General features: G+C 41.5%; 1 protein-coding gene across 6 annotated transcripts in view; it reads right to left on the reverse strand.

The window, feature by feature from the left end:
* The window catches only part of LOC113145387 (serine/threonine-protein kinase WNK2), a 37374-nt gene that overhangs the window by 11773 nt on the left and 10264 nt on the right, over positions 1-15337 (reverse strand). For 4 of the 6 annotated variants that reach the window (XM_026332060.1, XM_026332059.1, XM_026332057.1 and 1 more), the window contains exons 3-14: positions 11407-11579; positions 11011-11231; positions 10762-10919; positions 8851-8939; positions 8234-8453; positions 6149-6428; positions 5917-6032; positions 4721-5608; positions 2895-4091; positions 2084-2278; positions 736-1062; positions 518-561 (exon numbers count right to left, since the gene is read on the reverse strand). In XM_026332060.1, coding sequence (XP_026187845.1) covers positions 518-561; positions 736-1062; positions 2084-2278; positions 2895-4091; positions 4721-5608; positions 5917-6032; positions 6149-6428; positions 8234-8453; positions 8851-8939; positions 10762-10919; positions 11011-11231; positions 11407-11579 — 3908 coding nt within the window. The remainder of the gene's footprint in view (positions 1-517; positions 562-735; positions 1063-2083; positions 2279-2894; positions 4092-4720; positions 5609-5916; positions 6033-6148; positions 6429-8233; positions 8454-8850; positions 8940-10761; positions 10920-11010; positions 11232-11406; positions 11580-15337) is intronic. The other 2 variants (XM_026332058.1, XM_026332062.1) reach the window with 2 other exon arrangements.

Raw genomic sequence — 15337 nt, forward strand, 5'->3', positions numbered from 1 at the left:
ACAAGCAACAGGTGTGCACAAGATGTCAATTCATGTTAATTCTAAATAAAGATGGTGACTTGAAAAGTGAGATAGTAAATAGGGTGTGTGATAAAAGGAATCATCTGAGGGAAACTAGACAAGACATCATCTGGGTAGACAAATATACAATATACAAAACTGGAAAAGGAAAGGGTTGATGTTTTTTCTTTAATGCTCTGGATTTACAGACTTTTGTCTTTACTATTAAAGCAGTGAGCACAGACAGCTTTACTGGGCTGAAATTATACCACAAACCTTTAGGAGGAGGCACTAGTATGTTACATTACATTTGTGATGTTTGGCGGAACATCACAAGGGGAAAGTTAAACAATGTCTCTGCCAAAGACCATTTAAAACAAACAGCAGCAATGTAGTCAATCAGTGCAAGGTTTTTCTAGGTGTGGCTGTTGTACTGCAACAGTGCAAACAAGAAAAACTTCACATGCTTTATGTCAACACTCATGTCACTGCTTATCTGACAGAATATTGCTAGTACCTGTCATAGCTCTGCCCTCCAGTGTGTTTCTCTGTGGCTGGATCCTGTAAAACAAAATTCAAAAACAACTTAAAAAAAATGAACATTCATGAGCTATTTTCATTTTAGATTATGTTCCTGACAGTGACTTGAATGGCAGTATCTGTTCACTTGTATATTTTCAAAGCAATGTAGGCAGAGAAAGAAGTAAGTAGCAGAAGTGAGTCATGTATCCATACCTCCATGTTGGTCTCTGTTGGACCGTGACCTACAGTTCCAGTGAGAATACTGACTGGTGTCTGCTGAGTCAGACTGGAACTGGCAGACCCAGATGATGGTCTCTGAGACTCAGTGTGCTGCAGCACAGGAATCTGGCTCTGAACCTGACTCTGAGCTTGAGCCTGAGGGGGTAGCTGGCATGGGCTTTTTTTATCCAGCTGGCCAGCAGTAGCAGCTATAGCTGGGTCAGCCTCATTGTGCACAGGTAAAGAGAAGACTGCAGGTTGGACTGACAGAGCAGAGGTGGTAAGCTCTGGGTGGCTGACTTGGGCCTGCTGGAGAACCTGCTTTTAAACAAATACAAACAAGATATAATAATATTATTTATATAATGAATAAATTCACTAACAAAAACAGTTATGTCACTATCTGCTATTGAGAATAGACTGGCAAAAACTAATTTCATCCATGTAAAATGAAATCTGTGAACACCAGCATAGAATGTGAAGAGGGTCTGAATATTTTCTGAAGCCACTGTAAATGTTTACTATCCTTCGGCCACAGAACAATGGCACAGTGACTCTAAAAAATAAAGCTTGTTGTGATGCAAACCATCTTATCACAACCAAAGGTTCACTTCAGAAAACCACCCTTAACACACAAATTCCAGTTCACACCTTCTTGGTAAACATCGGTACTCCACTGCAGCCATTATAATTACCTGCATCAGAGGCTGAGTGCTGCCATTTGTGGGAGGGTGTGTTTTTTGGGATGCGGCAGTGTGTGTGTGCATGGGGTGGGTGCTTAATGCAGATATAAATGCAGGTTGTGAATGGGAAACCTCACATCTGACACTCTGTTCCACAGCAGCAGGCTGCTGCTGTGGGGACGTGGGTGCCACTTTACCCAGCACATGTGAAGGGGAAGGTGTCAGGGACAAAGGGCTGGGTGAAACTAATGCATTTTCAATGTGCAGAGGGGAAAGAGGGGAGACTGAGGGGGTTACAGGGTGCGCCTGTCCAGGAGAAAGGAAAATGTGATTAAGACAAGAGGAGGTTGATGAATGGGGGGCTGTGCAGGAGGGAGAGTAGGAGGACTCAGAGTCAGTCACAGCTGTCATCACCTGGACTGTGGGATACTGAGAAGGAAACTGAAGGGAGAAGAAAAGAGGAAGAAATAGAGGAAATTGAAATAACCTGGAGAAAAGGGGTCAAACATATGATGATGACATCACATAACTTGCTTGAAGTGAATTGTTTACTGTTCTGTAAATATAATACCAGCTGGAGACATGCAATAATTCAGATATAAGAAAAATAATGGCGTATTACCCTGTTAAGATATTTGTGAAAGCAGAACAACCAATACCTGAGATGGGTGTGTTGGTGGTAGAGAGCCTAAACTCTGCAGAGGTTGGAGCTGTTGGTGGACAGTAGCCTGAGTCATTGCCTGTTGAGGAGGAAGGACCTTGGCTGGTATGTTGGAAGCTGACTGACTGAGAATCTGCCCATGACCTTCTCCTTCTTGTTCAAGTCGTGAAATGTTCTGTCCAGCAGGAATATTCTACAGATAAACAAGTGGAGGAGGAAAAAAACGGGAAGAAGTTCAATAATGGCTGAGATTCGCAATTCATTTTTTTCATTTGGAAATCTGCATGTCCCGCTATTGACCAAGTTCAAAATACCTCCTACTTTTCAATCCCTCTCTAAGTTTAAAACCAATCTCAATCTACTGGTATATAGTGTTCCACTAAACAGAGGTAGCCTGGGTGGGCTGGCAGATGCAGTGGCTAAAAACCACTGTTATTGTTTTCATTACTGTTTCCATTATGTCTCTGTTGGCTGTTGTCCAAGGAACCTCCTGTTTATTGGGCTGCTCATTTTTTCCATTTACTTTTTTTTTGTTTTACTGTTCACCACCACAGCTGTACCAAATCACAACCAGGCACCATAAGATGAGAAGGTCCGAAACTAAAAAGTGTTATTGCATAAATAACACTGTTAACTTGTATTATGCATTATTGTCTCTCCATCCCACAGATTCCCAAAGAGACAAAGGCATTCAACCAGATTCAGGAAATGCTGATGCTAAGATTGGGTTGAAAAATGATGAGAAATGATAACCAGGTGAGGTCAGACAAGGGGAAATGTAAAATTATTGCTATACATTGCACACTCACCTGCTGAGTGGTATGTGCTGCCTGGCTATGCTGGGAGGAGACTGGAAGGCTCACAGGAGTCACTACCTGGTTAGCTCCTCCATAGGCCTGTGGACCTACGGCAGATTGTATAGGCGGATACTGGCTCTGAGCTGGAGAAGCTTGCTGCTGCAGCGCATTGACAGTGCAATGTGCATAGCTCAGAGGGGCACCATCAGGTAGACCTGCACCAGGGTAACTCTGAGGAGTGGCTGTAATCTGAACAACTGGGGTTGCTGCGGGATGAGGCTGCAAACCTGGGGTCTGACCTTGCTGGACTGTAGACTGGGACACATCCTGATTCTGTTGTGAAACTGGTGTTTTCATGGCTTTCTGACTGTGCTGCTGTAGAGCTGGGGTATGTACTTGTTGCTGACCAAGAGACTGAAGACTTGGAGGTTGGCTGGTAGGCTGGTGTGCCATTTGTTGGTGTGTAGGATGCACCGTTTCTTGGCCATGCTGGAGTTGAGGCTGAATATAAGCCTGTCCAGCATTTTGTGTTTGTTGTGTACTGGACTGGGTATTTTGTTGGTGCTCTTGCTGAATGAGTATCTGTTGGCTATAAAGTGCTGGTGTGGAGGAGCTCTGGCCAGGCTGCTGACTTGGCAGTTTCACTGTAGCTTGGACCTGCTGCAGTGCACTAGGGGTTTGTGCAGGATGACACTGGGCTGCCGCTGCCATAGTTGGGGCTACAGAAGCAGAGTAGGTTTGTGCTGTCTGCTGTGCTGGCAGGGCAGGTGCTGCTGCAGATTGCTGCTGAACTGAAATAGGATATCCTGATGCAGCCTGAGCATGCTGTTCAGTTGGGGCAACACAGTTCTGACAAATGTCTTGGACTTGCAAGGAAAAAGTCAAAGAGTTTACTTCTGTTGCTTGTTGTTGGTGGCCAGGTGCTTGGTAGCTCTGTGCAACATGTTGTGGCACAGATGATGCTGAAATACTTACAGTTTGGTTCTGTTGCACACATGGAGGTGTATAGCTAGCAGCACTGGCTGCATGTTGGATATTGACTGAACAGTGACTAGCTGGAGCTGGTGTGGCTGCACTAGGTTGAGCAGCATATGGAGCAGCAGTGTAGCTGTTTCCAGGCTGGAGGTACTGCAGCGGGGTGTACGCTGCCGTGCTGGATGAAGGCAGGCCCTGGACAGGTGGTTGATTCTGGTGACCTGCAGAAATTGCCTGAGAACACAAATTAGAAAAATTGCAGTCAGACCCCGCTAGGGAGTGAATATTACTGGTTACAGGAAAAATTCCACCAGAACTAATTTGTGTGCTTGTTATAGTACATGAACTCATACTGGATGTCGATGTAATGACAGAATAAAGAATAAAAACAAGATAATCTGGTTCAATGACGAAGAAACTGTGACAGGTGCAAGCTAAAATAAGGAGGAAAGCGAGAAACTGTAAGAGAGACCAAGAGGAGAGAGATAAGACAGCTACACTTTCTTGAGATCAGAGGCCATCTATCCAGGGCAAGCCTAAGAGAAAGACAGGTGTAGCATTGGGCTAGTGAAACAGAAAGGAAATTGTAAATTCTAGTTCAGTTTCAGAAGGGGTTTGTGGTTAATCAGCAGGGAAATGTGGTCTGTTAGAGAGCGCACCATTGTCCTCTGTCCCCGAGCAAGCTTAAGATTTCTAGGAAGCCAGCTGTGGATCTCTATGCACATGGTAAGAACAGTAGACAGGTTGATCAGACCAGCTCCATGCAGAAGAAGCTTTTATCTCCTATAAGCTGGGCATAATCAGTTGAGCAGATGTTGCCCTATAGTGGAAAATAAAGTAATCTGTCTGCCATTTTGACCTACCACTCCAACAGCCCTGGTAACTTCCTGCTCTCCGGCACACAATCTATCCTCGCAGTCCTGGAGGGGCTCGAGGACCCCATCTGAAGTGCCACTTAGAAGATGACTCTTCAGGTTGCCAACTCCATCACTGCCAACTGGCCTGTGGGCAGCTGAGGGGTGCAGCAGTGAGGCTTGGGAGTGTGTACTAAGACAAGGTGCTGCTTTGCGGCTGATTATATTTAACAGGGACTTCTGAAGCAGTGAGAAATCAGAACAATCACTCAAACCTTTCAGGCGCCCATAAGCAGGAGTGGTCATTGTTCCACGAGACGAAGTCTGTGTAAAGTCACATGGACAGTGGTGTGCTGGCAAGACAGCACAAGGTTGTTGGTGGCTCCCTTCTTGTGACCTCAAAAGAAGCAAAGAGAGGCAGGCCTGGCACATGTGGGTTCTGTGCATTGCAAAATAGTGGTTATGATGACAGGTTTGACTACTAAGGTCAGAGTGTCTGCGTCCACTTAAGTCCTCACAGGTGGCCTGCGATGGTGGCCGAATACCTGCATCACTAAGGCGGCGATACTCAAAAGGCGCAGAGACAGGCGAGACCTGCAACACTGACAGAGCACTCTGGCAGAACCCATCCTCTGCCTCTGAGTGAAGCTCAAGTGAATTGAGTTCTGACTGGTGCTCTGGTACTGTAGGGGTGGGAGTAACTGATCTCTGAGACTGAATGAGGGCATGGAGTTGAGCAATGTGGTTTGCTCTGTGAATGTCAATAACAGGGGCACTTCCTCTCCGGGCTGCAGCTCCTAATCGAGTCCTGAGCTCTGGGCTCAGTGTTGCCCCCCATACTTCACCTCTTTCACAGGAGTGAGGTCGATCTCCCAGAAGGGGGTTACTGCTCTGGCACTGATTAAGGAGCAACCCAAAAGCAAAACATGTTATTCACAATGAGAGAATTATAACCTTAAAAAAAAGAACTATATAATGAGATGAGAAAACAAAACATAAGAACTTATGAGAAACAAGGGTGTAATGTACATCACTCATGGAAGATTGATGTGAATATGTTAAAGAAAAAAAATGCTGCAGATGAACATTATTTTTATGTGTGTGGACGCAGCGTCAGCATGAGCGACTGCTGCTTTCAAAGAGTGTCTGTATTGTAAATTTAAATGTACACAGTCCACCTGGGTGTGCATGCTCCTTATACAGACCTGCTGCGTTGCCATAGTAATAGGCTCCAGCAGGGACTGGTAGAGGACACTCTGCTGGCTGCTGTGAGAGTCTGAGTACACAGTGGAGCCAATGCCACTGTCAAGTGTGCTGTCTGCTGCAGAGACACAAATCATGCACTTATAAAAAAAAAAAAGAAAAAACAGAAAAAAAAAGAAAAAAGAGAAAGATTAAGCTCCTGTGTTTTACAGTGGAAGAAACAGAATCTCTTACATGTCACGGAGGTGGCACTGGCCGGTAGGTTACACAGCCGGTTGAATTGGTCTGCCTCTGGCTCTTCTGGTTCCAGCAAGGGTGGCTGTCCTATATGTGCTGCCCTAGCAGATGTGGCCTGAGACGGTGTAATCTGGATCCTGTTTCCTCTTTCACCCTGATCCACTGGAGCTGCAGGAGAGACTGTTCTCTCTCTCCTCCATTTGATCAGTGCCACACGGTCCCTGATAGACTTTCCCACAGTTTTAGCATCACTCTCATGGAAGAAGCCAGACTCCACCTAACAAAGAAAAGGAAAGAGCATGACTCCCAGGATATTTTTAGCATGTGAGAGAAGAGATGGTGCATTAAAGAGAAGTGTGTGAAGGAGGCAGAAAGGAAGGAATAGAAAATCTATTTTAATGGGATTATGGGTAACTATTCCCCTCTTCTGCAGCAGCATTCATTCATTTATTTACAACAGAACCGTCTGGAGTGTTACATATTGCAAGTGACAAAGATGAAGACAATACATAAGACATGTATCAGACAAAAACAAAACCAAAAAAAAAAACCAAACCAAAAAAAAAATACAGTTTTGTCTCAAAACCAAAAGTGGAGAGGGCAACAAATATATATTTGTTATAGAGTTAATTCCTTTCCATTCTTAAGGTCAGACATGATGATGGTCAATAAAAGTAAAGCATCTAGGCATCATTGGTACAACAATCAGAATGAATGACTATATTCAGTGATGGGGAAAGAAAAAGAAAAAAATCACATCTCTCACGTTGCCTGTCTGGAGAGAATCAATTAGACTGGATAAGGAGTGACATAGAAGCATGTTGGCCATACAATCTCATTGTGCTGCTGGTCCACATGTCTGTCTTCATTCCCAAGGCAAATGGAAAATGTTTACATGGGGTGGCAAAAGGATTTGGTAGGGTGGCATAAGAAGGTGGTATAGGTGGGTCCTCTAATACACAGTATTACACAGCTTGGGGGGGGGGGGGGGGGGGGTGGGGAGGTGGGGGTGCACCCCTTGCCCCCCTGTAGATCCATCCCTGCAGCACAGGCAAATGAAAGCAGAGCACAGACAAGAAAGAGGGGAAGAAATGTGTGGGAAACACTCTCCCTTTGTAACAATGAAACAAACCAAACATATTACTCAACTTTTTTCATAAACCACGGGAGAATACACCATATTAAAGATGCTGATCACACGCTTCTTTATATAGCACATAATATACAAGCAGATATTATAGACATTTTTGTCCAATTTCTGATAACACATTCCAGATGCTGCCCTATCATGATACAGGAGAACATAAACCCATTATAAAGCAACTTTCAAGAATTTAGCAAAAACATATTTGTTTGCAGCTATTTCGAACAGTTCAACTAAAAGTACAAGCCTAAAAAAAAAAAAAAAAAAAAAAAAATTACCTGTTCTATATGTTCTACTGAAGGTGTGACCTCTTTATTAGTTACAAGTTCACCCATATAAACTTATATATTAGAGGATATAAAGGTCTGAGGTTGGTATTATCAACTGAAAAGATTGTTTTTCTCTTGGAGCATGCTTTCTTTGTTGGAGAACCTTATCTGATGTTAACTCGAGAGAAAAAAAAAAAAAAAAAAAAAAACACCAAAAAGGAGGAAAAAAAAAAAAACCCAAAACAAACAAAAAACCCCCCCTTACAATAACTGTGTTCCCAGAACAGCAGAGTAAGTTATCACCAGCAATCTGCATTTGAGTGCATTCCCTGATGTTGAGATATGAGCACTGCCAGCAGTGCCATAAACACATGCAAAGCGTGACTGTTTGTGAAAAGTATTTAACTGGTATGGGTTAAGTCTACCTTATTATTAGAATGGAATGTAAAGGATGCAGAGATTTTGAAAGGTTTTAATTATGTCTAGATGATAATCATATTTTAGTTTGGGCAGCACATTGTAAAGCAAATATAGTCACAGATGCTAATTCACATCTATCTCCCTCCTTATATTTTTACATTAGCAATATGTCCTCTTAACACCTTCAATAGCTCACTCACCATCTATTTATTTTTTATTTTAACATAGGTTCTATGTTTTTTCACTCACCATCTCCTGTGCAACAACTTCAGGGACATCCTTTTCCAGGTCAAACATGAACTCAATGGCTCCACTTTCCTTGTACTTCCCTTTTAACTTCTTATGGTCCTCCACCCACAGTTTAAGGGCTATCGAGGCCTTTTTCCCATCATCCTCCTCAGCTAGCTCCACCCTCACACCTGTGTCTTCAGCAAAGAAAGCATGGTTCAACAGGTCTTTGATGGTGTACCTGGGAAGAGGAACAGTACACTTATCCATAATGTTGAAGGTGTGGAGATAGCCTTGCCATCAATGTTAACTGGGGTATAAAAATTCAGATGTGCTGATAGCAAAAGGACACATGGGCAACATAGATGTTTGCTGAACTCAATTATGCTTCAACGAAACAAAAACGAAAGCTAATTAATGGTTATATTTTACTCTTTACACAAACTCATAATGTAACAGCACTGAGAGACACCCTGCAGATATGGAGGAAAACTGCAGTGCTGCTGCTGTGAGCCCAACTGTCAGCACCACAGCAGTGAAGTGGGGGAGGTGAGACAAGGCATGAATGATTAGAAGGCACCTTGTAGGGCGTGTTGGCTGGAAACTGGACAGTGACCGTGATGAGGACATCTACTCACCGCTCCTCTTTCTTTTGGCAGATACACTCCCCAATAATTTCCTTGATTTCAGGATCCATTACCTTGTTGTAACTAGCTGGCTTCACTCCCTGAGGAAGAGGAAACAAAAAAAAATGTTGACGATATGCTATTAAAAGAAACTGTATTTGATGAAAAATAATGACAAAAGAAAAACAAAGGAAAATGTGTGTGGGGATATTTTTGTTAATACTCCACGCCAAATCTTATCCTGCAATTATCACGCATGCACGCACGCACGCACACACGCACTAGGCTTGTTGACCTTGACAGAGTTACATAGCTGTGGTCAGCCTGAATCCAGGTCAGTTGCAATGGAATCCAGAAAGCACAACAAGCATCCACAGAAACCTCTCAAATCGCTGATAACTTCACTTTATGTGAGAGCTCAGTATTTTAACCAAAATATAACTTAATGTGCAGACAAAATGTCTCAGACACAACCTTAATGAGTTTTGTTGTCATACATATACGAGATGCACTGATACGTTGACTTGTCTCGAGTCTGGCCTGATTACTGTGTTGTAAACTACAATTAGAAAACAGTTGCTCTAATTTCCCTTGGTAATTTGACTGTACTGAACATCCTGAGCATGTGGATAGATAGTTAATGAGTAGCTTACAGATTTAAGGGAGGCTTGAAAATTGGCTATAGACATATTAATCGTACTCTTTTTCACTATAAAATATGATACATTGTGATATTTGTCACTTTTAAACTGGTGGAATATTTAGTACATTTATTTCTGTACTAAGTCTATGTTTTGGTATTTACCATACATGCACATCTTGTCCTAATTATTCTCTTTATGATGTAGCATTCTATGTGATGGTTACATGACCTGGTAGAAAATTCATTTCTGAAAAACATTTTGGGCATCTAGGATAGTACTGTATATTTATTTACTAGATCAACATTCCTAGCAATTATACAGCTGCATGCTGTATGTACTCAGGGAATAGTATAAAGCTATCAGGGTTTCTGTTTGATCAATCTGCTATTAATATCCTGCAGTGGTCCCTGCAGGGCATTCTGATATGCATACGGTAACAATGCAGAGAACAACTACACTCATGCTGCCTGACTATTAATATGGCCATAGAGCCTTTTGCTTCCTTAACAGCAGGTGAAAGAGCCATCCTCTACTCTAACCCAGCCAAGCCTCAAGAGCCAGAAAAATCAATATTCTTCATCAAATTAGGAAGTCTATCATGACATTACAACCCCCCCTAATCTAAAAACAATTTGCAGTATGCTTTGCAAGCAGACACATACTCCTGAAATGGCATGGGATACAGCATTCAGGCTTTTTCAAAGAGCAATAAAGATTTGGGCTCCTGTGACTACATATGGTTCATCAGATTCTTCACACAAGAAATGAAAATCTGAAGATCCACATAGTTACAAAGAACCAAGCAAATCTTAGTCTATAAAAGCAGGATTTCTTCAGTTAAAAAGTTCCTGATATGGTCAAGCAGCTAACAACATTTCAACCCTATTGCAGCCCATCTTACAGGTTTACGAAGTATGACCATTAATTACAAAACTCATGCTACAAGCAAGGTCACAAGCTTTTGTGCTGACAACTGTATACACACAATTGAGTTACACTGTACTGCAAGGGGAATGGGGAGAATAATTATTTAAATTATTAATACATTTATATATTATTACCAGTGGTTATGGCTCAAAGGTAATGCACAATTAATGTAGGCGGTTTTGAAATAGTTCACTTACCTGTTATCATTTTGGACTAATGTAATATACAATATGTAACATTTTTAAATATTCCATTAAGTTTGCTATAGACTAATTGACTAAGACAGTCAAACATCTCCCCAAATATATCATTTCTGCAACAAACTGGAAAATTGTACATTATCTGGACTCACACTGGTGACTTTGCGGTAAATCTGAGCAGCATTCTGACACTCTGAGTATGGATATTCTGAGGTGGCCATCTCTAGCATGCACATGCCAAAGGCATAAACATCCACAGCCTCATCATAGTGCTCCTCATACATCTCTGGAGCCATAAACTCTGGAGTGCCTGGATAGAGAAAAAGCCCAAGGTATAAGTCATTTTACTTTATTAGTGTAGGAACAATTCATCTGCCAAATTACATTTCAAAATCTCCTACCTATGACACTCTTAGCAAAGGAAGCCGCCTTAAGTGTTGCCAGACCTAAATCCCCAATTTTGACTGACCCTGTAGGTCCAGTGATAAAGATGTTATCACATTTGAGATCCCTATGGATGATGGGAGGGGTCCTGGTGTGAAGAAAATGAAGGCCTTTCAGGATCTGTCTGCACCAGCTCCTTAGCACCTTGGGCTTCATTACCTTGAAACGTTTTAGATAGCTGTAGGAAGGAGAAAACGCTACTTGACAAACAAGTCACAAAATGCATTTTAAGTGTTAAATTCAATTTAACCTTAGTAAAAATCTCTCCACGGCAAAAACGTTATTTAAATTTGTGATATTTCCTGTTCAAATATTTGCCAGGAATTGTCTGTACAACCTTCATCATTACTCACGTTTTGAGCGTTCCTGACGTCATGAGTTCTGTTACTAGAACAATGCACTTCTTCCCTTTGAGGGGCGATTCCCAGAAGTCATAGAAACGAACAATGTTGGGATGTTGAAGACCTTTCAGCATCTCTGCCTCCTCCTTAAAGCGCTGACGCTCCACTTTTGAGAGCTTACGATCCTGGGAGGGAAAAATAAATAAATAAATAATTCGATAAATGTATCAAAGAAATAATGTATAGATAGATACTTATTACATCATTGCTTCAGAGGAACTACCAGATTAAAGAGGCTACCCCCTTGGAGGCACTCCCCCTGCATATTACATGCATCCAGTATGTTTCCACAAAAGGAGTGAGTGAAAAGGAAATCTGTCGGTCACTGAGCAATAAAGAAATCTCTAATTTGATTATATCAAAGTTGATGCCTAGATAGCCTGCATGTTCATAATATGTTTATTTTTCCAAGTTTAATGCATCAGATAATTCTTCTTATTAGCTTTAATTTACCAAGAAACACAGACCATTACAAACTAACACTGTCACATCCACAGTATTGCAGCTGAAGGTTTCATGCCACTGATCTCTTCCGTTTCTCTCCTTCAACACTTGCGTGCTCACTGCCCCATCCCACCATCTTTTGCTCCTTTCCCCCCCTCCCCCCTATCTGCAATCTGTCTTCCTCTCTGCACCCACAACACCAGCCACTCCCTTCTCCATCACCAAACATCCACACTGCGAGTAACTCTTCTTTGCCAACGTGCACCCTCCCATCCCTTTCCTCTGACACCACCTTGCTCTTGATAGTGCAAAAGGAGGGGGGGGTTCTTTACTGCAATTTCCATTTCTTTTAAACCATCAAAGCAAGGACTTGCGTAACAAACACACGTACACTCAGCAATGAGGATGGACTAGAAACACGACCCCACCCCTCACCGAGACAGACGACACTGACGGTGGAATGCCGCGTAGACAGCCAAGTGAGATTTAATCTATTGAATTATTCAGCCACAGTCAGCATCCTCTGAGATGAAATGGCAGAACAAATACAAAAATCAGTCTCAATAACTTGAAAACATCAATGAAACAAAATGTGCTGTGATGCAAAGTGTTGAAGACTGGAGTGATAGGAGGATAAAGCATGGCTTGCATGTGTGTGTTTGAATGTGGCATATCAGGTTTTATGTGCAAGTATGTGGGGGTTGGGGATTTTCACTGCACTCTTCTGAAGACCCATGAATAATTCAGTCCTGCGGAGAACACATTCTACTGAGGCAAGCTGAGCAACGGAAGTCTGGGGCCACCCAAGCCAGACTCAGTTTTCCCCAAGTGCTTTTGGCTACAAAGAAAGAGCACATGGACTGAAGTTTACCTGAAACTCTTCTTAAAAGACAGTAAAAAACAAAAGCAACTTTAAAGCAGATTTTAACCCTTGGGCACTGCAGCTGTCCTCCCTTTAGGTGATCCTCCTACCCCACATCATTCCTCATTTCAGCTCTTTTTTACTCCCTCCTCCTCTCTACTTTCATTTTTCAGCAATCCTGCTGATTTCCCATATAACCCCTATACCGTCATCGTAGTGTTCCCCAAGCCCCAAACACTCTCCCAACATGCAAACCTCCCATTTGCTCTTTTCCCTTTCAGCAGACACTGAGGCTTCTGCATAATTCAGAAGCCACATGTAGGCTCAGAGGTATTGTGCACAGCATGCTGATACACAGACAGATATGTACACACTGAGGCACTACAAGAATGTCACTCCCAAGACATACATGCACAAACACCAAACAAAGTATACCACAGTACAGTACAGTACTCATTAGTTGCCTCATATATTAACTTGTGAGCTTAGTGAAACGTGAGCTCTTAAAAGTGATTTATTTTTAGATTATTTCAAAGCTGCACAGTGGTGCAAACAGATCTGTGTTGTTCGCTTGGCTAAAGAAAAGCCTCAGAGCATGGAGCAGCCCAGACAGGTTTAAAGACACAGACAAGTTATATCTGGCAGCAGGGCCAGAAAAATAAACTGTGACATTAATGGGAAGTAATCTATAAAGCTGTGTTCCACTCTGCTGCCACCCACCACATCTGTGCTCTGAACTCTATTAGTTCCACAGCTCTGATAGCAAACACCTACTAGTAATGGGTTCTGATAGGTTTATTTTAGATACAGTTCCAAGTTGGTAAAATATCCAGATTTGAGCCACAGTCAAACAATCCTTTGTCAGTCACTCACCTTCTGAGGTTTACATTGTCTTTCTGTAATTGGCATTGGCAAAGAAAAAAAAAGATGACAGGTCCTTTCTTTAAAATTTTATCTAGTGTTCAACATGTGGCAGTAAGAACTTTTATTATTGATATTGAATGTTCTGCCCCAGCCTACACCTGAGCTTTATTCTATCACTGTCAAATGTTGTGACCTGCAGCAGTACAACAACCGCTTCGCCTTCAGGTAAGTCTATTATGCATGTAAAACTTCAGCAATTTATTGAACTGAGCACAGTGTGTGAGGACAGGGTTAATGAATGACACAGAGCAGTAATAAAATATGCAGTGAAGCCCTATAACCCTTTAGCACAGGATTATGTCCATGGTTTACGGCACACGACAGTTATATTACTGTAATTTCTGTCAGTGCAGTGCTAATTTAGTAACTGGCTCTTAAATCAGAATGAGAACTATTAGATGTGTTTTTAACATGGTTAGAACAACTGTACTCTTAAATAGCTGTATCCTTTAGTACACAAGTTGAATTCCCCCCCCCCACTCAGAATTTCAAACAATCTGATTATTTTTTTACATAGCACCTCATACACAACAAAGTTGACCAAAATGCATCAAAGCCAATAAGTACAGAAAAAAAAAAACTAGACAACCATCTCCCATACAATATGCCTCCATTAGTCGGTACATTTAAAGCATTCCTAGAAAGTGTTTAATTTAGATTTAAAAACAGATTAACCTGACAAACAAATATCCAGAGGTAAGTTTCTTTTCTTGGGTGCAACAACTGCAATTTGTTTCAATCTGAATGTGATTCAGATTTGATAAAATCCTATCAAACTCCATCCCCAACAGCAACACAGACATACCAGTTTGAGCCAGCTGGTTTTATTACATGCTTCTAGCTATTCCAGTATCAACTGTTGAAATAATCAGCCATATGTAATATAACAAATGGCCAGGCAGGACATACCCACTGCCTTAGTTTTGTGTTTGAAGCACAGTGAGACCACCTAAGCTACAGTATGTAGAGTATGGAGTAGGATTTGTTGGGTTTCTAGTTAAAGTACCCAAACATGATTTATATTATGATTTGTGCAATACAAATAAACTGAAATGCACTGAATTGAATGCAGTGATAGAGGGAATGCAGAGATATCACTGCTGATGCCAAACTAGGTATTTTATTAATCATTACAGTTTATAGCAGTCAACGAACTTACTTTTAAAAATAAAGATTATATTATTACAGATTATTTGGCCTTTTATAGGAAAAAAAAAAACAAGCCTTAAAGCTAGTCTGTGAAATATGGTCAAGAATGCTAATCAAGCTGGATTATTAGCCTGTCAGCCATATTTTCTTTATGTAATTGTATTTCTACAGCTCTCTTCCTCATACAAAGTATTAAAATATATGCTGATTGTAATTTAAATAACACCTAATACCTAATCTGAGTTAATACATCATCTGTGATCATCTGAAATATTAAAAATGATAAGTCTCTAACAGACCTTGCCAATACTGAACAAATAAGTTTGGTATCATCACTTGCCAGGGTATACAAAGTGTGAGCTGGTTGTCACCACTTATAGTAAAAAAAAATAAAAATAAAAATCTGCCCTATTGAGCAGTGAGACCAAAATTTCCTTGGATGGTAGAATATGTCCAAAACATGGGGAGGAGTGGTAATAGTGTGGGCAGGGTTGTAAACATAAC

This window comes from Mastacembelus armatus, chromosome 7 (assembly GCF_900324485.2).
Source record: "Mastacembelus armatus chromosome 7, fMasArm1.2, whole genome shotgun sequence".
NCBI classification, from domain to species: domain Eukaryota; kingdom Metazoa; phylum Chordata; class Actinopteri; order Synbranchiformes; family Mastacembelidae; genus Mastacembelus; species Mastacembelus armatus.